This window comes from Podarcis liolepis, assembly GCF_965112155.1.
Source record: "Podarcis liolepis genome assembly, chromosome: 2".
Lineage (NCBI taxonomy): Eukaryota > Metazoa > Chordata > Lepidosauria > Squamata > Lacertidae > Podarcis > Podarcis liolepis.
In genome coordinates this window covers 61,611,744-61,638,226 of record NC_139555.1, presented here as the reverse complement: position 1 = coordinate 61,638,226, position 26,483 = coordinate 61,611,744, and the positions used below count along the sequence as shown (strand labels likewise).

Genomic DNA, 26,483 nt, shown 5'->3' with positions numbered 1-26,483 from the left:
GTACAGCTCAAGGGAATATGAGAAAATATAAATAAATGAGAAAGAGCAATGCTGGCTGATACCAAGCAGGTCCCAAATAACGATCATAGTAAGCCAGAGTGTTAAAATGTAAAATACAAAACTTTGTGAAGGAGTCCACTATGCCCCCTGCTGTGCCTGGGGTTTCCTGTGTCTCTTCCCCAGGCTGTACTGCTTCTTTGGAGAGCTACGGATGGCTCTTTTGACTCCAGAAAAGGAGAAAAGGGTTGGCATACATGTACAGCATATACCCAGCCATATGGGTGAGCTGGACTATACTTGCTCCAATTCCCAGGAGGAGAGGAGGAACTTCAGAGGTTGCTCTTTGCGCCCTCTTTGTTATTCTGTGGGAAGGATCTAATATAATCCAGGGTGGAGCTGCCTGTTCTTTGTCCAAGGGAAGAGAGAGGGCTGAAGAGTGCATGACAAATTTGGAAAAGTTCATTTTCATATGTTTGCCATTAACTAAATATAGACTATTTTCTTTGTGTGTCTCTGTGTATATTTATATATATGGAGCATTTGTGTGTTTGCAAGACTGGCTGATTTCTGTGTTTCCAAACACTTGTTCAGGCTTCTCCTCCCAGCTAAGCTTTATATACACTCACTTCTGCCAACTTCTCTCCACCCACAGGGTGGTATTTAACTGAGTTTTACTCAGAGTAGATCCACTGAAATTAATGGGCCTAACTTAGCCATGTTTGTTCAATTCAACCGGCCTTCTCAGCAGTGACCCCACACTTGTCTAATCTCATGTGAGATGGCATTCCACATGCTCTATCCCTACACGTTTTTAAGTGGGCTCTGAAGACTCATCACTGCTGCCTTTATGGGGTGATTTTAATTGGACTGTGGCATGGCTGAGTTGTCTTTCTATTTTGCTCTGATTTCATCCATGCATTCATTGTTTTTATAGCCCACCCTACACCAAATGATCCCAGACAAAGATATAACAAGTACAGTGGTGACTCGCTTTTCGAACGTAATCCATTCTGGAAGACCATTCAACTTTTGAAATGTTCAAAAACCAAAGTATTTACTTACTGAAGCATTTACTTACTGAAAACTCAATACAGAAGCCGTGTGGCACATTCAGCTTATGAAAAGCATTTGAAAACCAAAGCAGTTACTTCTGGGTTTTCGGCATTCGAAAACCGAAACATTCGACTTCTGAGATGTTCGAAAACCGAGGTACCACTGTATTGTGGAAGTAACAAAATAAAAACCACAATAATATCAAGTGCTGGGCTGATGGTTGTTTATGTGCTGGCTATTTTGAGGATGTGAGGTGTTTTAAAGTTTTGAATACTGTTTTTGTTTTATTTGTTGTTGGTTGTTTATTTTGTGTGTAAGCTGCTTTGTGAAGGTACTTGTCTCCATGGAAGTCTTCGATCGCCATATTTGGGGCCAGGGAGGAATTTGCCTCCAGACTAATTGGGCGCATATTGCCTGCCTCATATCAATCACCACAGCTTGATGGTGGATAAAGGATTGGGTTGGAGCCTTAGTCTGGCTGGACAGTGTGGTTGGAATCCTGCTTGTCCAGGGAATCAGGGTATCCCTTTAAAGGGAACCAGGGTGGGGGTGCTTCTTTCCAGACTTCCAAATCGGGGCTGATGGTTGATTCAGGATGCACACCCAGTGTCTGCACCAAAGCATGTTAACACATGTAATCAATGAAGTTGTGGCCTAATTAAATCCCAAATGCTTGTCTTGTGTCTACTGCAATCTCCCTTTGGGCTCGCTGCCCTCAGCTCTACTGCGCCTTGGGTCCATAATGCCAGCTTCCCCAATAGGAGGCCAAATCTTCATCACTGCTTCTCCTGGAACTTTTCTGTGCTTGGTGGAAGTGAGGGAAACCAATACCATTCGGGATATTTTCAAGAAACAACTTTTTCCTGCTTTTATAGATGGTGGTGCATTTGCTTTTCTGAGAAGGTTTGTCATCCCAAGCATGTTCCATACATGTTTGGTTCAGATCATGTGAAGCGAACCAGCATTAAAAAAGCTTTGCGTTTGAGCATTTAATGCCACCATACTTGCTGGAGGACCAGCTATTTTGCATCTGTGTCATAATATTTCCTTTGGACCGTTTTCTTTCTTGTCCTTTTTTCTTGTACTGACGTCAGAATTTGGTTCTGCAAGCTGCTGGGCAGATGTCTGCATGGCCTCTGGAAATGCATACTTTCCCTAAGTGCTCCAAACCACATTGTTGAAAATACTGAAGTCCACGAGGCGGCTTTTGGATAAGCACACCTGGAACAAGCATGCTCATAGTCAATCTGGATCAAATGTTTACAGCTCTGTTTCAAAACCCTTCCCAAACTGGCGTCTTTATGGCAGATTCAGAATTAGTGATGGAACTGATCCTGCGATGGAAAAGATGACATTAGACATATTAGAAAAAAGCACAAGATTTCTGCTTACACTTACCACCAGGGTTCTGCAACTTTATTTCTGTCATGAAGTGGCTGTTTCCTCAGTCAAAAGGTTAATGTAGTGCACGGGAGTGGAATAAGCGTACCAGAACCAGACTGGGGGAATCTGGGTTCATATTCTTGCTGCTTGTTTTTCCCCCTTCCCTAATGTTTTAATATGCACTTTTTGCCACTAAGGCTTGCTTGAGCCATAAATCTTGCTCTTTGACAAGTGCCCAAACAGTTGAAAGACTCCAAAGAGATTACTTTCCAAGGGTGGGGACACATTTATTCCATAATGTCACACTATATTGTTTGAAAACGCCATGCCAAAAAGATACGGCATAGCACAGATGTGATGCCATTTGTTGGGCTCCAGTTCCCATTGCCCCATACCACTGACCATGCTGACACAGGCAAGTGGGAGTTGGAATCTATCTATATCTGGTGAAAGGCAGCAGGCCTCCCATTCCAGCTGGAAAGAAAGATCAGGATGGAAGATAAGCCCCATGTGGGCATTGATATTAGCATGAAGGAGAGGGCAGTTCTCTGCACACCAGCCTCACTTTGTCCAAAACTTGGTCCTTCATTGGTTGACTATTGTTTTTACAATGAATTTTCTACCATTGCAGCAATGGACCAATTCAGCTTCTCTTAGAGAGATGATAAATTTTGCCTTCCAATTAACCAGAGTACTTGGTTAATTTCAGAATGACAGTGCTTCATGATCTGTTATGCAAGTGGGAGCGCTTCTCTGCATTCTGCATCTAATTTACCGGATGTCAGGGTGACAAGGTTTGAAAGGGAGAGCTTTGCTTTGGCAAGTGGCCGGGTCTCCTATTCTACCTTCCCTGAACACTTGGTCCAGCCCAGGGCTGTCTGATGTAGTGACACCAACCCTTCACATGTATCCACCTCTAAGGCAGGTGATTGCTGCAAATGATCCCTGCTAGATATAAATACTCAGCAGCCTATAGTGTATTACTTGAGCAAAAAGCTACTTTGCTGGTTCCCCAGCGCTCACAAACCCCTTGTCCTAAGCTGTGTGACTGCTTCCTATTTCCACTTCCTGTACTTGTCTTCTCCTGTCTTCCCTCTCGGGACAATATTAGAACTGCTGCTATTTGCATAAATCAACTAATATGCATGCTTTTAAAAAAATGTTAATAGCAACAGCCTGGGCAACATTGGGACCTCAGGAGATGGGGAAGAACAATTTAGTCATTTCTCCCTTTATCATGTCCCGAAAAAAGGCCCCCCTTTCAAGCTGCTATTGCATTGGGAGAAACTCTTGCATTGGTACAGTTCACAATGGATCCTTGAGCTATTGACTCTGGCTTTTCCCTGATGCCCTACATCTGTGCTTCGTGTAGAACCCGTCTGGCCCCAGACATTTGTCCTTGGAAGCAATTATTGCTACTAATCCCTGTCTGGGAAGACCATGCCCAGCTTCTGCTCTCAACATTTGTGCCAGTCCTCTTGAGAGACAACTCAACACTTGCACGGCTGCTGCATATAACGCATCGGCTGCAATGATGCATAAAGCATATTTGAAAGGTAAAATCTTGCAATTCTAGAAGTAGTACACACATGTGAATGGGAAAGCTGTAGGTAAGGAATGGCACAGCAAGCAAGGAAGAAATGAATTAAATGTGGAAAGAATGCTGTTCTGGACATGGCCTAGGCCCTGCAGCCGTTTTGCCTCTCGGCCACTACAATTTAGCACAGCTACTGGTATCTTTCCTCTCCGTGCTCTATTTCTGTTATTAACATTCACTTTTCACCTCTCCTCTCGGAAGCATTTCAGCCTGTTTCCCTTGTTTGTCACTCTCCTTGCCTATCATATTCTTGCCCCCGGTCTCTAGATGTTGCTGGACCTTCCTTCAGTGTGCTTTTGTTTCACCAGTTCTGCCTGAAGTGTCAGAACTCTTCTCATTACTGTTGCCATAGCACAGATGGTATGTTGAAGGAACAATGTGAAAATGGGAAGCCTGCGTGCTGAAATGAAAGGGCTGTGGTTTTTGTTCTTTTTTATTTTTTAATAAAAGAATATTTTGCATCATTAGCTGCAACGTTAGAGCATCTGGGAAGAAGCTGCTCCGGAGGAGAGCAGGCAGTGCAAATCCACAGGAATAGAACCTGGAAATCTGGGGGGGGGGGGTTCTTTGGGTGCTGGATTTGCTTTTTGTGTAATACACCTGGAGTGTCTCTTAAGTGAATCCAGTGAGGAGGCTTGCGCTGACCTTGGCGGGAGCAGTACTTAGATAACGCTAATATAACCATTGAAAGATTGCACATGGTCCTCATTAAGCTTCTTTATGTGATTGTTTCTAACCTTTCCTTCGTTTTCAGAGTCTCCTACAATCTTATAGTTGGAGGGGGTTATAAATAAATAAAATAAAATAAAATAAAATAATAATAATAATAATAATAATAATAATAATAATAATAATAATAATATAATTTATATCCTACCCGTCCGGCTGGGTTTCCCCAGCCACTCTGGGCAGCTGTAGACCTTGTAGACAATCTAGTCCTGCTAGATGCAGGAAATCCAGAGGATACTTCACCGTCAACACCCCCAGCCTCTATTCTTGAAGAATTCCAGTGAGGAAAACACCCCATCCAGTATAGATTACTAGAGCGGAGGCACCACCACCAATTAAACCCTGTTTGGTCCACCTTTACGTGTTACCCAACATGGGAAGGGAAGACAGAGCTGCACTCATTGCCCCCATCCCATTGCTACTTCTTCCTTCCTTCTTTCTTCTTTGACGCTCACTCATAGCCAAGTAAGATCATCATCTGTGGTGGATGACCCTTGTTGCGAAAAGCCTGGTCAAAATTAAAGAGTTCAGGAACTTGGACCAGACCAAATTTTATAAAACCATATACCGACTTTACTAAAACAAAACTCTACAAGAGAGAAAAACTCCAAATAATTATAGAGTTTAAAATAGCTCAGAAGGTAAGAAAACAACAAAAACTAACTTATCCAGCTAATTAACATAAATGCTTACACTTAAATCTCAGTAGGCTGAGCAATGGAACAAGATGCCCAAATAGATGCTGACCTTGGCTTGGCTAGCTGCCAAGAGCTCCCACCAATACAGGTTTTATGGGAACTTCCACCCAATTGTCTTGTGACACCGGCCTTAATGGGCGACAGCTGTATGTAAGCTCATTATTTCGGAGGTTCTAATCTAACCCATTCCCATAAACCAGTCCTAAAGGGGCGATATCGCCACACCTTCCATGAACACGGTCTTAACAGTGAGTCCATAAGTGACTGTGTAGGCCAATTCTGGATCCACATGTCCTTCCACAGTGGGGACATAGGTTTCTGGGTGGGAGTCGATCATGGTGAGGGTTTGCCAAATGTGCCTTCCTCTTAGCACGTTTCTCCATTTCGTCCTGAGTTTGAGTGTCTTCAAAGTCCATGACACCTTTGGCAAAGGCTGTTCTCCAATTGGAGCACTTGCAGGCTACTGTTTCCCAATTGTCGGTGTTTATGCTACATTTCAGCATCTTGTCATCCACACATAGGGCTGAAGTAGGAAGTTTCATCTACCATGTAGGTTCTTCTCCTTGATTGCTCAGGGTTCTAAATAAGGCAGGTCCTCCCCCATCAGACTCCACCCACTTCCAATGTGGGGACAGCCCAGGTGGAAGAACACACAACAGCAGAGTCAGCAAACATGGCCTTCCTCTTGAAGACTCAAAAAGGGTATTAAACAGGCTGTTTAATACAAGGTGTGCATTCTGTATGCACTAATCATTTTACGTACATAACCCTATTCTACAGCACACAGGAAGGGAGCAGGGTTGCATCCATTACATTACATCCCAGTAATGTTATCTGAGCCATAGGATGGCTTAAACTACAGCGTGTCGGGGAGGGGGGATTGTATTATGTTTGCTCCAGTGAAGCCACAGCTGTAATTCTGCCTGTACATGCCATCACTGGTTAGTGTGCTGGGCTAGGACCTGGGAGACTGAAATTCCCATCCCTGGTCAGCTCATTGGGTGACTTTGGACCAGTCACCATCTCTCAGACTAACCTACCTCACAGGTTGTTGTGAGCCTAAAATGAGAAAAGGGAGAACTATGTACACGACTTTGAGCTCCGTGGATCCATGGAATTGAATCTGTTTCCCTTACTGTCGCTGCTTAAATTAATTTACATCGGTCTCCCCCAGTATCCATAATTCAGCTTGGGCTTCACCTGTTTAATAGCCTTCAAAATGTCTGAACACTAAGTATTATGGAAACCCTGTGGTGGATTTTTAAACCAGCGTTTATTTGTAAATCCTGTGTGCTTCACAAAGCTATAGGCATGCCTTTTTTTTTTTACTGCTAAGGGCAGATTTTTTTTCTGTGCTTAAGCTCTCTTCTCCCCCACCCCCTTTTTTGCAGTAATGACTTACATTGAAATTGGATAAATTCAACTCCCTAGGATCTTAATAAGAACAAATTTATGAACTTGATTTTTTTTTTGCACTGCCTCTCCAGAATTCTCCGATTAAGATTGAGAATACTGTTTTGCAGAATTGCAATTATTATGCCCAGCTTGCAACAATAGTAATCAAGCTGTGGGTCCTTGATCTATCACATTTATCGTTTTTCACTCTCACCAGTTCTTTAATAATTCTTTCCCCTTTAACATTCAGTACCTGCATGCGCTTGTGGGCTGCCAGGCTGCATTTTTTTCTTCCTTTCTTTTTTCTTTTTGCCAAAGAAAAGGAAGGTTGTTTCACACCTTCCATTTTCTGTGAAATGTAAAACCTGCTGTTTAACTCTTTGCAGTCCTGATTCTGTAGCGAGTGACCTCTGTAACAAGCTGGGTGAAGCTGCCCTGAGAGGAAACGAGGGCCATGAATTAATTAGTGTGCTGTGCCAACACTGCACACAAGAACCCAGAACAGCTGCTTTGACTGATTAACCTCCATTTGTCATAAAAGGAATCTGCCAGGGCTAATTCATATCTAACGTAATACAGGCTCTGGGACGCAACACTTTTTATACTTGACGATAGGAATTCACACCAATCCAATGTGTATGATAAATGTAAAGAAACATGGCAAGTTAGCTAGCATATACCTCTGCTATGGTCCATGAGGTGATGGGGAGGTTGGTCAGAATTATTAGGTTACAGCCCTCTGAGGAAACACCACGGTAACATCTATGTAACTCTGCAACAGCATTTACCAATGATACTATTATTATTTTTTGAAGTCATATGAAGTTTTTATATAGTAGATTTTACTTTTACTGTTGGACAAGCAGCTTTCTTGCTGGAAAGTAGGTGGCAACAACCCCATCTGCCATGTTTTCTGTTGGTAAGCTGCCCTCGATGCCCTTCCCCACTGGTGTGATGGTTGGAAAAACCTCACAGAGCCAGTGTGGTGTAGTGGTTAAGAGCGGTAGTCTCGTAATCTGGGGAACCGGGTTCGGGTCTCCGCTCCTCCACATGCAGCTGCTGGGTGACCTTGGGCCAGTCACACTTCTTTGAAGTCTCTCAGCCCCACTCACCTCACAGAGTGTTTGTTGTGGGGGAGGAAGGGAAAGGAGATTGTTAGCCGCTTTGAGACTCCTTAAAGGGAGTGAAAGGCGGGATATCAAATCCAAACTCTTCTTCTTCTTCTTCTTCTCTCCACAACTTCCAGCTGCTTACTAATTAATTGGCAGATAAGTTGCCGTCCCAAGGTGGTGGTGCCTGCACCCCCAGTCCTGCCTTCATAATCATGCAGACTTCACCCCTGACTGACTTCCATCCAAAACTGGTGGTGTTGGCGAGGTCAGGCATGTGGACCTGCAGCTCTGCTCAGCACAGTTGCCTGGCCACTCCTCTTGTCCCCACCAGACAGCTCATACTGAGTCACCACCATCCCCTGGTTCCTGCTGGCCACTGCTGTTTCATTGGTTTTAAGTATCGAATTGGAACATACCAGATTGATGATGGAATTTGTACTCTTCATATCATTAGGCTATATTTCAACATTTTTGCATTTTTTTAATGGTGCTGTCAGTTTCAAGGCATGAGCAGGGTGCAAAGGAACAGTCACAGTGAGCCACAGGACCATTGTGTGCTGTGCGGCGGGAGCCCAGTGGCCCTGGGCCGTCTTGTGTCCATTTGTGCTGCTTGCCTACCCTTGGTTGCATGGCACTAGGAGCCTCCAAGATGTGGTGAAGATGGCAACGTGAAATCCTCCAATATCATGCGGTTACTGAAATAATAAATTACACAATGTTTTGTTTTTAGAGGGAAATAGCAAGACTCCTTTTCAAGTTGGTAGAGCACATGAAAAGCCAAGTGTCTGCTTCCAGTAGGCCTTTGCGAGGGTATCAGGTCAGGTAGGAGAGACAACTTGCAAAGTGTCCTTTGACTTAAAGACAAACAGGTTCATTGCGGCGTAGTAAATCTGCTAGTCTTCAAGATACCACAAAATTCCTTGTCTGCTTTGCTCATATTGCAAATGTTGGATGTTGGTTCTCTTTCAGCTGCCAGTTGTCATTCTGTGCTCGCAAGCACATACATTGAAGCACGTATAACCATTGACTCATCAATCTCTGCTTTCTCAACCCTCTACTGCTGCCCTTTTAGTTGCTGAGGAGAGTTTGGAAATGTATTGGGTTGCCTTTGGAAAATTTTGGGGGGAAATTGGGAGCCCCTCCAGGGCATGGAGGTTTGGTATATAGCACCTCTCCTCTTGGCTGCTGCTACACCAACAACATATACCCAACCCGTATTGATCAAAAGCGTGAATCTTTAACACAAAGAAAATTGTACAAAATAACTTACACAGATGGTCAGGAAGCCTGTGTGTATCTCCCATATGATTTTCCAGCCATCCATTGGAGTACCTTGTGAGGCAAACTGCTGGCGAGGAAAGGGATGGATAAACGATATGTAGGAATTTGAACTGTTTCTATTGAAACTTTTGCTGCTTTATTGTATCCTATGTATTTTATTATTTTGGGGCAGGATTTGGCTGAATTGCCACATGCCCTGGACAAGGTCCACTGACGCAAGAGGACTTTTCCCCTCTCCTGCCCCTCTAAATCTGCTCTGGAGGGTTGGGGAAAACCTTGGAACAAGTTTAGGGGGCATGCGGGGGAGGGGGAGGAAAGGAAAAATACCACCTTGCTGTGTTGGCAGACCTCAATCTATGCATGCATACCTCACTTTGCCCTGTGAAGATCCACTGGTGTACTATGGTGTGTGTGTGTGTGTGTGTGTGTGTGTGTGTGCGTGTGCGCATGCTTGAGAGCCGTGGGATTAGATAGCATTCTTAGTTTTCATAACTCATTATTTCTAGAGGGTTTGGGTTTCCTCAATTCAGTGTTGAGAATTTTTGGCCTGATGGTAAGCACACCCCCACGTCTATTAACTACGGAGTCTTATGGCCCACGTGTGCTTTCAAAGTTTAGTCCTGCTGTCATTATTATTTACCGAGCATGAATTGTTGTCAGACGACTAACAGCCCAATGGTCCGCGAGGCTTGTGCTGGCAGAGCACTCTGAGGCTTGGATTGCAAGCTACCGGGCTATCCTGTCAAAACTGTATTGCCGCTAAAAGTAAAAATTTCATAAGCAGCGAAGACGTAGCCTAACATAAATCACCTCACTTCATTTGCTCAGGGTTGCCCTGTGCTTAATGTAGAAAGCAGACTAATAGATCAATGCAATGTTACCCTGGGAAATATTTTTATAATATTTTTAACATTTTCTTTCCCAGTCCTAATGGGACTTTGTACAAGTGTGAACATGCATTAAAAAAAGGAGGAGGTTGAAAATAGTCTGCTTATAGAATTTTAAATGAAATACAAGAAACGCATGGCTTGAGTTTAAAACTTCCTCTCCACCTCCCCCCTCCCAACCTGAGGCTATATAAATATTATAGCTTCAGGGTACTGCTAACATCCAGCAAGAATGTGGCAGAAGGTTCCAAAGCTTTACAATCCTTTCTCAGTGCTTCTGTTACTTTAAAGAAGGGGAGGGGAAATGGGTTTTCCATTCTGCACAGTTTATTCAGTATTTCTTTGGCTCTAGAAATCCGTATAAAGAAAGATGCTATCATGCACATTATTTTTAAGCCAACATTGTCAGTGTGGAGGGGAAATCTTGTACAGTGGTACAGTAGTTTATGGACTTAATCTGTTCCAGAAGTCTGTTCTTAAACCAAAGCGTTCTTAAACCAAGGTGTGCTTTCTCACAGCAGCGGGGGACTCAATTTACACTCAACAGGAAACGGAACATGTTCTGCTTCCAAGGCAAAGTTCACAAACCAAAACACCTACTTCCGGGTTTGAGCGTTCTTAATCCAAGCTGTTCATAAACTAAGCTGTTCTTAAACCAAGGTACCACTGTACAGGTTTCAGCCTTAGCCTTGGGAATAAATGCCATTGACACATGGGAGATAAACATGTGCATACAATGATCCTTGTTTGGGCTTTATGGTTGGAGGGAGGGGATTGCTTGGAGCAGAGAATGTTCAGGCCCTAAGTGGGAGGGGGAAGTTGGAGGGAGAGCATCGAACAACAGTTTGGAGAGGATGCATGTGTTGGAATGTTGTCAGATGGAAGTGGGTAGAGGGGATGAGTTTTAAGAGATTACTAGTTCCAACTGCATTCCCCGCCCCCTGCCCCGACTTCAGTTTTTATGCATTTGTTGTCATTGTTCCTCAGGTAACCACTTGGTGAGCTATTCACCCCGAGTAATTGTCTGTGAAGCCCATGCATAAAGGGCTTGACCCTTTAACCCATATACATCCACACCATGCTGCTAGCACTGCAAGACTATGACACACTCACAGTATCGGGCTGCATGCTGACCAAGTAGCTTATGCATTAAATGAGGACCCAGGGCAGGTATATACTACGGGTTCTGCCAGGATGCTGACATCACAGCAGTTGCCCAAGGACCAATACATGTTATGTATTGCTCCCTAGACTTAATTCCCAGGCACAGACCATGGAGTTTGTAGGGCCTGGAGTCATAGCTTCTTAACGTGTAAGAACCTGGAGGCCTGATCCTCAAATTGAGCTGTGCAATGCATGCCCAATTCATTTCAACAGTATTCCTCCTAAGGCCTTAAGAGGTCTTTTGCTCACTGTCAGTGTCCCCAGCTTTGTCTACTCTGAGTTCTCCTCTTCACATCCACAGGTTGACTACGGTCATGCTAATAGAAATCAAAGACTAGCTTTATTCTTACATATAGGTCAGCATTTGTAGGGGTTTACAGTAGTATTTTGTATAATTTTTCCATACCGTACATCTGTTAGGTTTTCTCATCCACCATAACATCAAATGCAAGTGAAGGCACATGTCATTCTTTGCCTCACTGCATGTGTTAAAAAAGAAGAGGTACTACTCTGCTTATGTAGTGAGAATGGGCAGGAAACGAACGTTAATTAAAACTGGGGCTACAGGATGGGTCTGCACTCTGGAGCGTTTGAGAAGCAGCTGTAGAAGCTGTGCAGGCTTCCTTCATTACGGGTCTAGAACATGAAGCTGTGATGTGAATGTGAATGAGGAGACAATTAAGGCACTTGCTGGCTGTTCAGCCAGAGGAGACATTTAATTAGCGGTAGGACCTCAAGCTGCAAAACTGGAGATTGCTGTCAATTCCAAACACACCAGCAAATTAAACTTTTAAAGAAAGCCAAGTGAATTCATAAGGAATTGGTAGCATTCGAAGGGGCTGAGCTATCACACACCCACACATACACACCCTGTTCACTGTGGTTTTTTAATGTGGTTGATTACAGCAGTGGAAATGACCCAGGAAAAGGGGGAATGTGTTAAAGTCAGGAAAGGGGATTTGCCCTAGTTGAAAATGGGGAAAAATGCTTCCCTTGGGCTAATATCAGTAGGTCAATTTAGTTTAGAGAAGGAGGTTTGCAGATGTAAGCCATGTACACACTACCAGCTTTAAATGCAGCTTAGTTGTGCTGAAGTTCAATGTGGATCGAAGCTGGTTTGGAGGAAAATGCATCAAAACACAATATTTAATAAGAGATGATGGGATAGATAATGGATTGTGACACGCGTCTTGTGTACACTGCTTTCCCAAACCAGCGCTGGGGTGCACTGCATGCAGAGTAGATGGGAATGTGTACATAGCCTTGGACTATTTGGCTTGTAAAGGTCACTGGCGAATCTAAAATCTTGGGGGTAGCTTTTATACTTCCCTTTGACATACATTGCACTGGTGATCAATACTGCATCCCAAAACCAAAACCACGTTGGGGGGAAGAGAGCTGTTCACATCAGTGGTTCCCAACCTCCCCCCCCCGCCATGGAGCACTTGGAAATTGCTGAGGGCCTTGGGGGACCACTTAATTATTTTTCTACCTGTTGTAGTAATTGGCCAAGCATGCAAAAGGAAGGGAGATAGTAGTAATGGGGGACTTCAATTACCCGGATATTTGTTGGATGTCAAACTCAGCCAAGAGCATAAGGTCAAACAGATTCCTCACTGGCCTTGCAGACAACTTCATTGTCCAGAAAGTGGGAGAAGCAACAAGAGGAACAGCCATTTTAGTCTTGGTTGACCACAAACTTGACATGAGCCAACAGTGTGACGCGACAGCTAAAAAAGCCAATGCAATTCTGGGCTGCATCAATAGGAGTATAGCATCTAGATCAAGGGAAGTAATAGTGCCACTGTATTCTGCTCTGGTCAGACCTCACCTGGAGTACTGTGTCCAGTTCTGGGCACCACAGTTCAAGAAGGACACTGACAAACTGGAACGTGTCCAGAGGAGGGCAACCAAAATGGTCAAAGGCCTGGAAACGATGCCTTATGAGGAATTGGCTAAGGGAGCTGGGCATGTTTAGCCTGGAGAAGAGGAGGTCAAGGGGTGATATGATAGCCATGTTCAAATATATAAAAGGATGTCATATAGAGGGGGGAGAAAGGTTGTTTTCTGCTGCTCCAGAGAAGTGGACACGGAGCAATGGATCCAAACTACAAGAAAGAAGATTCCACCTAAACATTAGGAAGAACTTCCTGACAGTAAGAGCTGTTTGACAGTGGAATTTGCTGCCAAGGAGTGTGGTGGAGTCTCCTACTTTGGAGGTCTTTAAGCAGAGGCTTGACAACCATATGTCAGGAGTGCTGTGATGGTGTTTCCTGCTTGGCAGGGGGTTGGACTCGATGGCACTTGTGGTCTCTTCCAACTCTATGATTCTATGATTCTAATACTCTGTGCTAGATGCTGTATGGTTTGTAACTGTATTAACTGATGTGGACCCCAGTTTAGAAACCTCTGCTCCCTGCTCCATTCACTTTGATCAGTATCCTGTAAACCAGGATTATATGACACTATACAGTTACTCTCGATTGATAACTTCAGAGGTTCAGCATAGATTATTGAAGTGAATGACTTAATAGTTATGGCCTTAAAAAAACCTGTTTTGCTGTCAGCCTGTGACTAATGAACACAGCAACTCAATTAGACAGAGACATTGATGGGTATGATCCTACATGGCACTCAAATGTATGAAATAATAATTAAAAAAAATTAATCTGAACCAAATACAATACATGAAATATTTGAGTGCAAAGAGAAATACTATTTGCCAATAAAAGCCCATTAACACGAAATAACTATTGATTTTTATCCTGCTTTACTTTGAACTGGACAGTAAGTTAGAAAAAAGTAAGCAAATAAAGAAAGATAAATTAGCATGAAGTAGAAACAGAACCAAAAAGTATAACATCCTTGATGCAGTTTTGACCACTGGAGACATATTCACGAACGCTCTCTGCACCTTTATTTAATTACAGGTCTTGATACAGCCAGAAGAAAACACAAGGAGCAGTAGTATTTGCAGATATTTCTGAGCTGTCTTATTCCTTTATTTCAGCAGCTGGAATTTTAATGTTTCCAAGGCCTAATGCCGATTTCAGTCTTATGGAGCTATTCCAGAAGCACTCCAGTGATTTTGTTGAATCTTTGCTGAGCATTACCTTGCTAGTGCTGAAAGCAGAATGTGGCTTCTCTGTTTTAGTCATCTAGTCATTGTAAGGAAATTGCTATAACTTTATAATGAGCAGCAGTGATATTTAATCTAGGTGCTTTTCAGACATTATTCTTGGTACAAACAACCCTGGGACAAGTATGGAAGCAGCGAAGGAAAGAATTCATCATAGGCAAGGCGGCATTCCCGCAATAGCCAACACCTTCTCTGCTGCGCCAATGCGCTTGTCACACCTGTTATGCCACTTGTTGTAATATAAAACCTGGCTGCACCACAAGGTGTGTTTTCCTGCATCAAAAAACATTAATCCGGCTTGGAGGTGGGTCATGGTGCTGTTCATTGGCCCTGGTTGATAAATGGTGAGAAGCATAGGATGTGAGTGGTGCACACATATAATCTTAATTCCCTCGTCATCTTCCAAAAAATCTAGAATTTCTTGCAGTAATCCTGGGTGCAGAAATGGGAAAATAAAGCCATGCAGGACTCTGACAGATAGCCCTAAAAAACCACACACGCACAAACCATAGTTCAGCAAACTATATATAAATTAAGTTACCATGCTAATTGAGAAAGGTGAGTGGAAGCTGGCAAAGGACTCGGGCATATAAGGCCAATAAACAGAAATCAAGAGAAAACTCAGTGTTTTTCTATCTGTGTCATTCAAGCGCTATCTTGAGTCCCTCTGCAAATTGCTGATGTGATGTCATTGACAACACTCCTCTCAAGGATGTGAGAAAAAGCTGAGGTTCAGACTCAAGTTCCTTCAGTTCAAGATTAAAATTTAAAAAACAGCCAGCCATGCTTGAAGGTTGATTTTTGTGCTCTGATTCTGATGAAAGATTTGTGGGAGAACGAAAAAAGGATTTGTGGAAATGCTGTGTTTATTGGATTGTGGAGCAGAGATTGCACCAAGTACGCGTTTCAGTCTGAGCTGTCTGTTGTTACTGCTCACTGTTGCTGCCCCATACTTCCTTAAGATCCAGTGGCCCCACTGGCCTTCATTGTTGTGGTTTATTTATTGGTTTATATCAGGGGTGCTCGATGGAAGGATTCAGCTTGTGTTGTAGAACCCCCAACTGCCCACCTAGAATCCTGAAACACCCACTAGTGGGCAGTAGGGACCAGGTTGACAATCCCTGGTTTATGCATACGATTATGCATATCCTAGGGCATCCGTAAGGCACATCTGGGAGAGAGACAAGGCTGTAGGAAGAAGTGGCAACAAAAGCAAGGCATGATCTAATGATCTAAGAGTCTTGTGGTTTCTTTAAAGACTAATACATGTTTGGTGGCACATGCTTTTTTAGTCTCAAGCCACAAAGCATATGTGGCAGATATTTCAAAGAGAAAATTGTAAGGTGCAATGTCAACGAGTTGAGAAACTTACAGTGATAATTAGAGCATAAATATTTGTTTAATAGGCACAACTTGGTGAACATCACTGAGATGGCTGTATTCACAACTGTAGGTGGGCAGGGAACCATTTGTAAGAAACAGTCAATGATAGCACAGATATCCAGGCTTTGGGAAGCTAATTAACCCATGTAGTGTGATTAAAAACTCCTTGGTCTTGAAGTGAACTAATCAAAGAGAAAAAATGTGGTGTATTTTGTTTTATTTTTAATACAGCACACCTTGGGATTATTCCACAGTTATCTCACCTTTGCGTATGAATGCATAGCCTCTTCAGTTTAGCATATGATTCCCTCTCTCCTCCAGTATCCAGTTGCATTCAACCTGAACAAACTGCATTTTACTTTCCAAGTGAGTGTCACATACCCCTGGGTAACAAATTATGGTCTTTTTTGTCAAAGCTGTGTTGTTGTTTTTTTAAAATATCCTGTTCAGTTGTAGGGTGCTAGACCTTCCTGCTTTTGTTTGTGGGTCTGCTTTTGTTTGTATATCTAGAGGGCAAAAGTTGTTTCATTATTTCTTTCTACTTACTTTGCTGTTTTTAAAGCCCATAACAGCATTATTCTCTGCTTTTAAACCAATACACAAAACTACTCCAGGAAATAATACGTATAGATTCCTAGCATGTAAATAAAATGGAGAGGGTGGAAGATGACTGGCTGAGCTCATGCTCATGTTGCAACCCACCTGACTTGGAGCTGATGAGTCTGGAGATGCCAGTAGACATTTGTGGCTCAACTGTGGATATATTGAGGGGGGCATACAGGCCTGAATAATGGGGAAGGGGCATAATAGGCACCCATTAGAGAATGCTGTCCAATTACTCATGCAAAAGTCTCAGTTAAGCCAGTGGAATTTAGCCATGTGTAACTGTTGGTGGGGTTAAGTCCATGGAGCTTTCCATAGAGTCTAGTTCTTTCACATAATCTTTGCCGATGTCAATCAATTCAAGCATCCCTTTGCTGCAGGAAGCTGCCGAGTCCTTGACAATCTTGGCACAGATATTTGGAAAAGAAGGGATGGGGAGTCTAATCAGTTTGGGAAGGAAGCCAGTAGAAATACTTTTTGCTGGCAAATCTCTTGCAGGCTGTCTTGCCATCAAATCTCAGGGCAAGCTCTTCGCGTGAGCTTTTGCAGTTAGCATTGCATTTCCATACCACCCATATCCTTAGTATAGCTGTCCTCCTACCATGGCACTGTTCCCTTGTATGGCCTCCCATAGATATCCTGTTCTCAGTATGTAAAATCAAGTAGCAGCTGAAATGGGTGTTGGCATCTTACTCACTTGCCAGTCTTTCTGCCCCATCTCGGCAGTGCCAGTAGACACTAAATCTTTTGCCAGGTAGGTTGCCCTCATCTGGACAGGCCCCCTCCTCTTTCTCCTCCTCATCCATGCCATAATTGCTGCAGTAACCTTCATGGTCCCATTAAAATTAAAAGGCTACAACTATGGATGGATCATGTTTTCAGTTTGTATCAACTGCTTGTTGACATTAGGAGGGAAATATCTATCGTGCCTTATCATAAAAGGTCTCCAGCAGAAGTACTTGGAGTGGGGTGGGAAGGCATTATGATACAGAACCCATCCTGAATTGTTTTGTCTCACTGCTGAGATTTAAATGTGAAACAATTGGGGTTTTCTTTTGTCTGAACATGGAAGTCCTTTTCAGGCCATATTTGCTAAGCATTCACGCACTGTTTTGCAAACTCGGTTACCGTCAGGTGCAGAAATCTGAAGTAGAATTACATTTCAGGTTGACATTTCCTTGCCCTAATAGTTAAAAATAAATAAATGAAATCAAACTCTGCCTCCTCAGTTCAGTGCTTGTTAATCATTTCGGCTGGTCTTGCCCTGATGCCTTTCTTCTTGTGTTGAATGTGGAATCTATCTAAATTACATTGGGAAGTTGCATGACGGGGCTTTACAATTCAGTTACCTTGGTGCTTATATATCATCAGAGCAGAACTCAATTAGCTGTGTCAAATTTTGCTTGCGAACATGCCTGCAACAAAAAGATGCTTGGGACCCTCCCTGAAATGTTTACCAGGAACATCCCCAGAAAGTCACCCTACCCTGTTCTTATATTTGTTTGAATTTTCAGGTGTTGTTTTTTTTTTTAAAGTATTTTGAAAGGTGTCAAGGCTGTAACTTAGTAGTAGAGCATCTACCAGCATCTCCACCTGGTAGCATTCTTCCATTGGAGGGGTGTTCTGATCACGACTCTCTTTCCTCCCGTATATTTGGATCCCAGTCCTTGTTAATTAGATTCCAGGAGAAATCCCTTCAGTCAGATGTGTCACCGTTGTCCTTCCTTGTCGAGCTGAGAGACTGATGTTGTATCTAATAAAGAATTCACCTTGCTTACTCTCTGCATCCTAACTGCTCTCTGGGGAGTGCTAAAGTGTGCTTAAGCATATTGTGAAGTCTTATTCAAAATGTCCGCTGCTGCATGGGCAGTAATCTGAAATGTTCAATCTTTACCCTGTCACTTCAGGCTGGCATGATTCGCACAGACAAGGACGAGTTCTTCATTGAACCTCTGCAGAAGGGGAAGCAGGAGGAGGAGGAAGGGAGGACCCACGTGGTGTATCGCAGGGCAGCCGCCAAGAAAACGCTTCCTAGCGAGCAACCAGGTATCCAGCATAGAGGTAAGGCTGAGATGCTAATGACAAGTGATGTTTAAAGCTCAGCTAAAAGCATGCGTCCAATGGCCAGTATAATTGTTAATCTGCTTGTGTCTTTGATGGGAGAAATTCCTTCTGTCTCCATTCTATGTTTCAGCTTTTTACTGTTTGGAAGATTTGCAGGAACTGGGGCTTGGGGGATATGAGTCAAAGTTAAATTAGCATGGTAGCAACCAGCATCTTCCTGAACAGACTTTTGATTCTTTCGATGTTGGAAATAGGCAGCATAGGCCAGTCATGAAACGGTTGAGCAATGGAGACCTTTACAGTTGGGAAGGAAAAATGCAGCTCCACTACATATAAACTGGCATGGCATACTGCAGGGTAGGGGTGCTGAGGTCTGTGTCTGTTAGCACATGCTCATGTAGCAGTCAGCGATGCTATGATGCTTATATATGGGCAAGAATCACCACTGATTGAGTGTTTTGTATCACCTCTAGCACAACCTTATGCAGTAGATGCTGTTCATACATTTCACTGTCAAGTGGTGTGTGTGTGTGTGTATGGACGTGGGTGGCACTGTGGTCTGAACAACTGAGCCTCTTGGGCTTGCTGATCAGAAGGTCGGCGGTTCGAATCCCCACGACGGGGTGAGCTCCGTCCCAGCTTCTGCCAACCTAGCAGTTTGAAAGTATGCCAGTGCAAGTAGATAAATAGGTACCGGGAAGGTACCTATAGGGAAGGTAAACGGTGTTTCTGTGTGCTCTGGCACTCGTCACGGTCTTCCGTGCACCAGTAGCGGTTTAGTCATGCTGGCCACATGACTTGGAAAACTGTGGACAAACGCCGGCTCCCTTGGCTTGAAAGCGAGATGAGTACCGCAACCCCATAGTCGCCTTTGACTGGACTTAACCGTCCAGGGGTCCTTTTCCTTTACCTCTATCTATCTATCTATCTATCTATCTGATTAAAGACTTTCTCCCTTGCATGTCATCTTGCTGCTGGTGGATGTTCAGGGTCAGACTGGCAAGGTGTCAAGCAGCAGACAGTGAGAGGCCAGAGTGGTGTAGTATCTTGAAAAGGTGCTATAGCTCATTGGTGGAGCACATGTTTTTCATGCGTAAGGTCCCATGTTCAATCCCTAGTGTCTGCCCTTGAAAGGATCAGCAAGCAGGAGGAAAGACTTCCTTTTGCTGCCGGCAGTGAGACTAGATAATATTGAGCTAGGCTGATAATAGAATCTAGAATTGTTGAGTTGGAGTTGAGTTGGTCATCTAGTCCAGCCCCTTTCAATGAAGAAATATTTTGCCCATTGTGGGGCTCAAACCCAGGGCCCTTAGATTAAGAGTCTCGTGCTCTATCAACCGAGCTATCCCAGCCATGAATAAACTGACCTTGTATGAAGCAGCTTCCTATGTTCTACCAGGAAAAGCAAGTTTTGTGGAACATGTTGGGCCAGCATCCATTCTGTTTTTCTAAGATCAGAATCACCTATTGCATAGGAGAAGAATCACTAAATGAAAAAGCCACCATGGTGCTGAGTTCATAGTCCCAATGAGCACCTGTTGCTCCCCAATTAGCCATATAGGGAAAGAAGGTGAAGCGATTATGGGGAACAAAGATGAAAGGGCACACAGCACAGGGGCAGTGGGAAGCCTATCACCAAGCAGTGCCAGTAGAGTTGATGACATTGTACAGTTGTGCATTGTTCAGGAATCATAGGCTGTGGAAGGTGTTAGAGCTGAGATGGGAGAATTGCACTGTTTGTTTGAACTTGTGCTTCCCATCTGAACTGTTAGAGCTCTTCCTCCTCCTCCTGATCACGGTAGGTTTACTGGCCACAATCTGTAAGTTGGGGGATGATTGGGGCAATGGGGTACTGGGTTAAGCATTGCCAGCCATGCAGTTCCAGTGCTGCTAAATAGAAATTGGGTGCTTTTTCATTTGCAGTTGCTAGGAGAGTTTTCAGAGGTGTGATTCTGTGATTTGTTTTGGGTGCTTTGGGAGCAGTTGCCCTTATTGGCACTTGCCGTTTTCTTCCCCCCTGGACCCAGTTAATATATTCAGCCAGCGGCAAAATCTTGCAGTGAAGGAGTGGCATGAGCCCCTCACCTGTATTTCGCAGACACACAAGCATCAAGTTGCACAAAACCTATATTTGTGTGGTTTATTCCCCCAAGCAAGATGAGGAGCCAGGGCAGAAAGGGGAGTTTCAGCAGATCAATCTGTTGCATGGGGGGAAATAAACATTTCATGGGGGTTTATCTGCATGTTAGAAGGAAGGGGTCTGTGCATCTTCTCTCCCATGCTACTTCAGCCCCCAGCTCCTGGTGAATCAATAAACTGAAGCACTGCTATTGTGGTGCTGAGTAACTGCTGGTAAGAGCAGTACACTGACTAACTTGAATCTGTGCAAAGAGCACAGCACTCTGCGGGGCCATATGCCTGGGCTGCCCATGTAACCAGCGCATATCTTAAGTTGCTGAAATTCCTCTGATGTAGATTGCCGCGTTAATAATGTGTTTACACAGATTACTTCAGCGTTGGAAAAATATTTAATTGGCACATATTTCCCCTTGAAACAAAAGAGCTTGAATGTGGTTCACACCTTATGGCACTACTTTTTTCAAATCTTAGATGCTAAAATAAATTTTCCTTAGCAAATAGTAGTTACCCATATCAACAAATTTCATTCAGATATGGCTGCTGTATGCTCACTCAAGATTAATACCCCTTGGCAGCCATGGCTCTGCAGAGGAGTGAAATACATGACAGAGGGCGCAGCTCACCCTGTTTTGAAGATACTTGAAATTAACGCCCATTTAGAAACCTACTGTTGACCAAATTTAAGGGGCTGTGTATCACACAGGGTTGACATTTTCATTGAGCTATCTGCCATGTCATTCACCACCAGCTCAGACTCCAGCAGTGAAATGAAAGTCACCAAATTTCCTGAATTTTGAGGTCTATAGATTCTGATGTGGTTGTACCTGCTAAATTAGTTGAACTGTGTCTGTGCCTTGAAATTATCAGGTAAATGAATAGTTAAACTCATGGCACATGGGAACCAGAACTTTGTTGGTAGTGATGAATTCCAAAGATATATTAAGGCATCTTGCTCTTTACTGTGATAAAGAGCAAAGCTATGCCTTTTCCATGACAACCATATTGTTCATTTTTTGTATGTGCTGTCTTTTGCATCCCATTCTTAATAGTGCAGTTGTATTAATCACTGTGCTTTTATGATTTGTCCCATTAATTTTATTTCAACTAGGACAGTGTTGCTGAAGAAAAGCCAGTTGAACAGCAACCTTCAGGTTAGGGCATCAGCCACCTTAGTTGGGAAAATGTCTCTCAAGAATAGTAGCCTAATATTAGTGTGGCGTAGGCTGCTCTTATTTGCAGCAATCTCTATGAGCGTTATTCTCTGACCCATATTCTATCAGGCCCCTACATTCCACGGCACACAAAACTGTTCCATCTGTTGCACAGAATTTGGACTCCCTCAAAACACTAGGCACATCAAGAGAACCTTTCCCATCAATTTTAAAAAGAGATTTATCCTTTTAAAGAAATGGAATGTGCTTGGAGAAAACATATGCTAATAGGATGGCGCAAGATTGTGTCAGGCTGGAGATAATTTCAGCTTTAATCAAAATGTTTTATGAGTTTCAGGAGAAAAGGAAATGCATCTTGGCAGGGCAATCTGTATTTGGCTTAATGATTGTAAGAGGCTAAAGGATATAAAATTTCCAGCATTTCTCACACAACACTACTTTATTAATGGACCAGGGAAATTAGAGTATCCTGTTCCAACAAGCACCATTATTAATGGTGCTTCCACAACATTGATACATTAGTATCCAGTGTGACAATATATGGAAGCATAAAGTGGAAAATTATTTGTAAGGAGGATTTGCAGTGATATGTTGCTGGTGGGGACATGAAGAGCTTTAATTATTTTTGGCACTTTACAGCCAGAACAATTGATTATTTTATGTTTATGATTATAACTGCAAAATTGTGCTAATAAAATTAAAAATAATTAGTGAGCCCTTGCTCTAGCTACAAAAAAGAAACCAGTAATTTAAGTGCATGTGCGCAACACACACTCTGACTGCAGGGAACGTGAACTGACTAAGGAAGAAAAATTAAGTAGTCACAGCTGGTGATGAAGGGACAGGAAGCCACCAACTAGTCACTTAAGAAATCAAAAAGGAAGCTGTTAATTAAAGTTCCAGTAGCCCTGAAAGCCATAGCAACACTTTGAGACTGTTTGTGAGACTTGTCTGGTTTGAATATTGTATTTCATTGAAACGTTGTCTTCTGCCCTAAGGTCTTTTGTTCAGGGTGGGATAGAAATGGTCTAAATAAATAAATTTAATTTGAATTGGGTGATGACACCTTAATCAGGGTTGCCACCATGTTTCTCAATACTGTAGGTAAAGGTTTTCTTCTTCTTAGAAATCAAATGTCGAGGTGAATTTAAAAGTTTCTGCTTGCAGGAAACCTGTGCTGAATTTCAGTGGAAAGCGAAATGCTTTACGTAAGCTGAATGGTATTTGCCAGGTGGGTTCTGCCCATTCTCATCCTAACCTGCTTCTGATTTGGTATAAGAATCAAGATAAACCCACCATGCTTTGGATACCATCATATTCATTGAGAGCTCCAATTCCATAGCTCACTGAACAATTGAGGTCCCTCAGTTAACATTTGGACTTGAGAGAGTTGCTTCTCAAGAACATGATTTCAACAGTTATTTCTACCAGTAGAAGGCTGGCTTTCATGGTAGGCACAAACATACAAAATGGCCTTGTAGCCAGTAGCTATTGGCATCACTGGATGATGCTGGTGTGGGGCAGGGCAGCAGTGAGATCAAGCCTGTGTGGGTGCAAGGGCAGGAGCACCATCCACACCACCTTGTCCCACCAAACCACGGTCCAGGTAAGCTGCAGTGATGTTGGTTTCAGGAGGGTGGCTCTACCCCACCTCACTGTTTGCAACTACTTACAGCAAGTTAGACCATCAGTTCCTCTAGCCCAGTATTGTTGGGTCTGTTTGGCAGTGGGTTTCTGAGATGTCAGCCAGAGGGTTTTCATAGCTCCAGCTAGCTGGTTCCTTTTAAACTAGAAACACTAGGGGGTTAACCTGAAACATTCTGCATGCAAAGCATGTGCTTTACCATTCAGCTATGGCCACTCCCCCCAAGAATAACTGAAGTGATTGAAGGAGAGGGCCGGTCACTCAAATTGGATTAGTCCTCATATAACTTTGGACAATGCTGTCTTGTGGTGCAACACTGTCTTTCGGTTTATATGTGTGTGACCACTATATTAATGGATTTCATTACAGCTTGATATACAGCAACACTAAGCAATCATCTCCAAATCTGATGTTTAAATATATGCCACCATGTTTTCATGTGGTAGGAAAATAAGCTGCTGCAAAGTTATAAAAACTGAGACAACTTTCTGTAGATCTCAGAGATGTTTGAGGCGAATAACTCTTTCATCAAAGTCTCTCAGCCTGACAAATGCTATTGATTTTTCTAAAGTATGTACATTACTTTTAAGAAACCAATGCATATGTTTTCCTTAAAATGTATATTTCTCTGGAATTCCTGAAATGACTTATAAATTGGCTAGAGGGCTGGCTGCTGGCCATTCTAATTTAAAGAAACTCTGCCAGTTACCTTTAAAAAGGAATTGTTCCATTAGAAAACCGACATTTCCTCAAATCCAGTCAATATTTCCCTTTCAGTGCGTACCCCTGGTGATTAATGAGAGTTCTCTTATTGTGCACTCAGTAAGGCAGCAGGGACAATATTTTGTTGTATCCTTCCTGTATTGTATGTGTATGATAAATACACCTGTCTTTCTCCTGCCTTCACTCTTCCTCCTCCTCCTGCCTCCTCTGAATTTCAGTTTGCAGATTCACAGAGCTTTCTCAGGGATGAGATGGATTGCAAATTTTGCTGTGATTCAGCTCCCCTGAATAAGAAGCAGGGTTATGCTCTTCTGAGGAAATGAGTCTCAAGGGATTGTTAGGCCAACGGCTGTCACTATTGCTAACCACCAAGGTGGCTGATGAAGCTTCTTTTCCTAAAAAATAAATAGAAGCTTTGAAGCGGTTTTGTCACCAGACTTTGGATACATCACAGGGGTTCTATTCTCATAGTTCAGATAATGTGGCAAGATGGATTGAGCCTTTCACTGCTTGCTTGCTTTATTTGTTTTTTATCCTTTCATGCGTGCTGTTAAAACTCAGTTTGAAGAGCTCTTTCTTCCCCCATTTAAGAAATAATAATTTAATACCTGAGCAAACTTAACTTTGTCCCCAAAACCTATGAATAAATGTTTTCCAGAAAAAATGGAATTCTGTCTGGGCAATAGATGGTGAGCATTCAGTCATATCTTAATAATGAGGCATTCACATATTTGGTGAATACACATACCTGGCATGACATTTTCACCTGCTATGCATTATGTACTTTGAGTGGATAGCTATCTCCTTTAAAGAGTGCTTGTAAACAAAGGGAAAGAAACACAAGAGAGGTGATCATAGAGCATGGGTGGAAAGCTGGAGTCCATTATAAAATATATGTTTTCACAAGCTGATTATGCAACAAAATCTGCATCTTTACTCACCATTTTTGGTTGATTTGTAACGTTTCTTGGTATTAGACCTTAATTAAGATCTAAGCTTTGGTTTGTTGCAATACAAAATATTCCTTAAACCCAGGTCTGTTGGGGGAATTCAATGCACTTCAGGTTCCCTGATGGATGGTAATAGTAATAATATTAATGATGATGATGAAGCTGACCAAACATGAATTAGAGCACAACATTGTGCCTTCTATGTGGCAGTGAAGAAGATCTTTGCAACCCTAAGTAACCTGGTAAAACTCTTTAGGGTGGTCTATTATCTATTACCAGCTTTGGTAGATGTGAACTTCAGCTATCTGAATATCTGCTATGACATTTTGGCTAGGCGGTTTGAAGGCAAAGGGGGTTTTTTGCCTCTGCATTGACCTTGACACTGTTATTATAGCAAATCTAGAGATGTGCCTGATGCCCAACCTGATTTGATGTGGGATCAGTTTCGGTTGATGTGACCAGATATTGTGGACAAGTTGCTTTCAAATAAACAGCTGATCTCATGCTTTGGGGACTCCTGCCCCTCATGGCTGATTAAAGTTCTTCTTATTTTTATTATGTATTTTGTGTTTTTTATATTGCAATATTATGTTGTGACCCACCCTGAAATCTACAAATATAGGGTACAAACAAACAAACAAATGTTAGTTTGATGAGGGAAGTGTTGACTGTGTGGGTACAGAGCACAGTGAATGTGTCTCTATGGCCCTGGTTGCCTTAAAAAAGGTAGCATTCCTTTAAAAAAAGCTCACCCTGTGGTATTTGACAACTACTGCCCAATCACTAATACCTCCTCTTTGGGGGAAATGGGTGAGAGGGTATTGGTGACCCAGCTACAGGCATTGATACTATTGTGAGCCATACCATTCTGGTTCAGGTCTGGCTTTGGGACTGAATCTGCCTCGGTCCCCTGATGGATCACTTTTATTGAGAAATAGACCCCCTGTTGCTATTACTGAATCGCTGTGTGGCTTTTGACACCGTTGACCACAGTGTTGCAGTGGTTCCACTCCTAACTCTGAGGCTAGTTTCAGAGAGTGGCACTGGGTAGTGTCTGGCAAGTGTACTTTTAGGTGCCACAGGGTAATTGCATGGTACCAACACTTTGGTTTTTTTTAGGTGACTTCTTAAGACTATTTTATTCCATCAGTATTTTTTTCAGAGTAGCATTGCTGCTTCTTTTGGTTTTACAGAAGGATTTTGTATATTTTTAGTGTTTGCACTTTGCAATATTTATTTTGTTTTCATTTCTTTTCTTTTTTGTACACCACCACAATATGGGTGGTTTATACATTATATAAATAAATATTTACTCAGAAGGAACTCCTGTTGATTTCAGTGGGATTTAAACCCCTACTGTGTGTGT

General features: G+C 42.8%; 1 protein-coding gene across 6 annotated transcripts in view; it reads left to right on the top strand.

The window, feature by feature from the left end:
* The window catches only part of ADAMTS2 (ADAM metallopeptidase with thrombospondin type 1 motif 2), a 308,871-nt gene that overhangs the window by 174,168 nt on the left and 108,220 nt on the right, over positions 1–26,483 (top strand). For all 6 annotated transcript variants that reach the window (XM_083487964.1, XM_083487961.1, XM_083487963.1 and 3 more), the window contains one exon: positions 18,332–18,485. In XM_083487964.1, coding sequence (XP_083344090.1) covers positions 18,338–18,485 — 148 coding nt within the window. In that variant the 5' untranslated portion in view covers positions 18,332–18,337. The remainder of the gene's footprint in view (positions 1–18,331; positions 18,486–26,483) is intronic.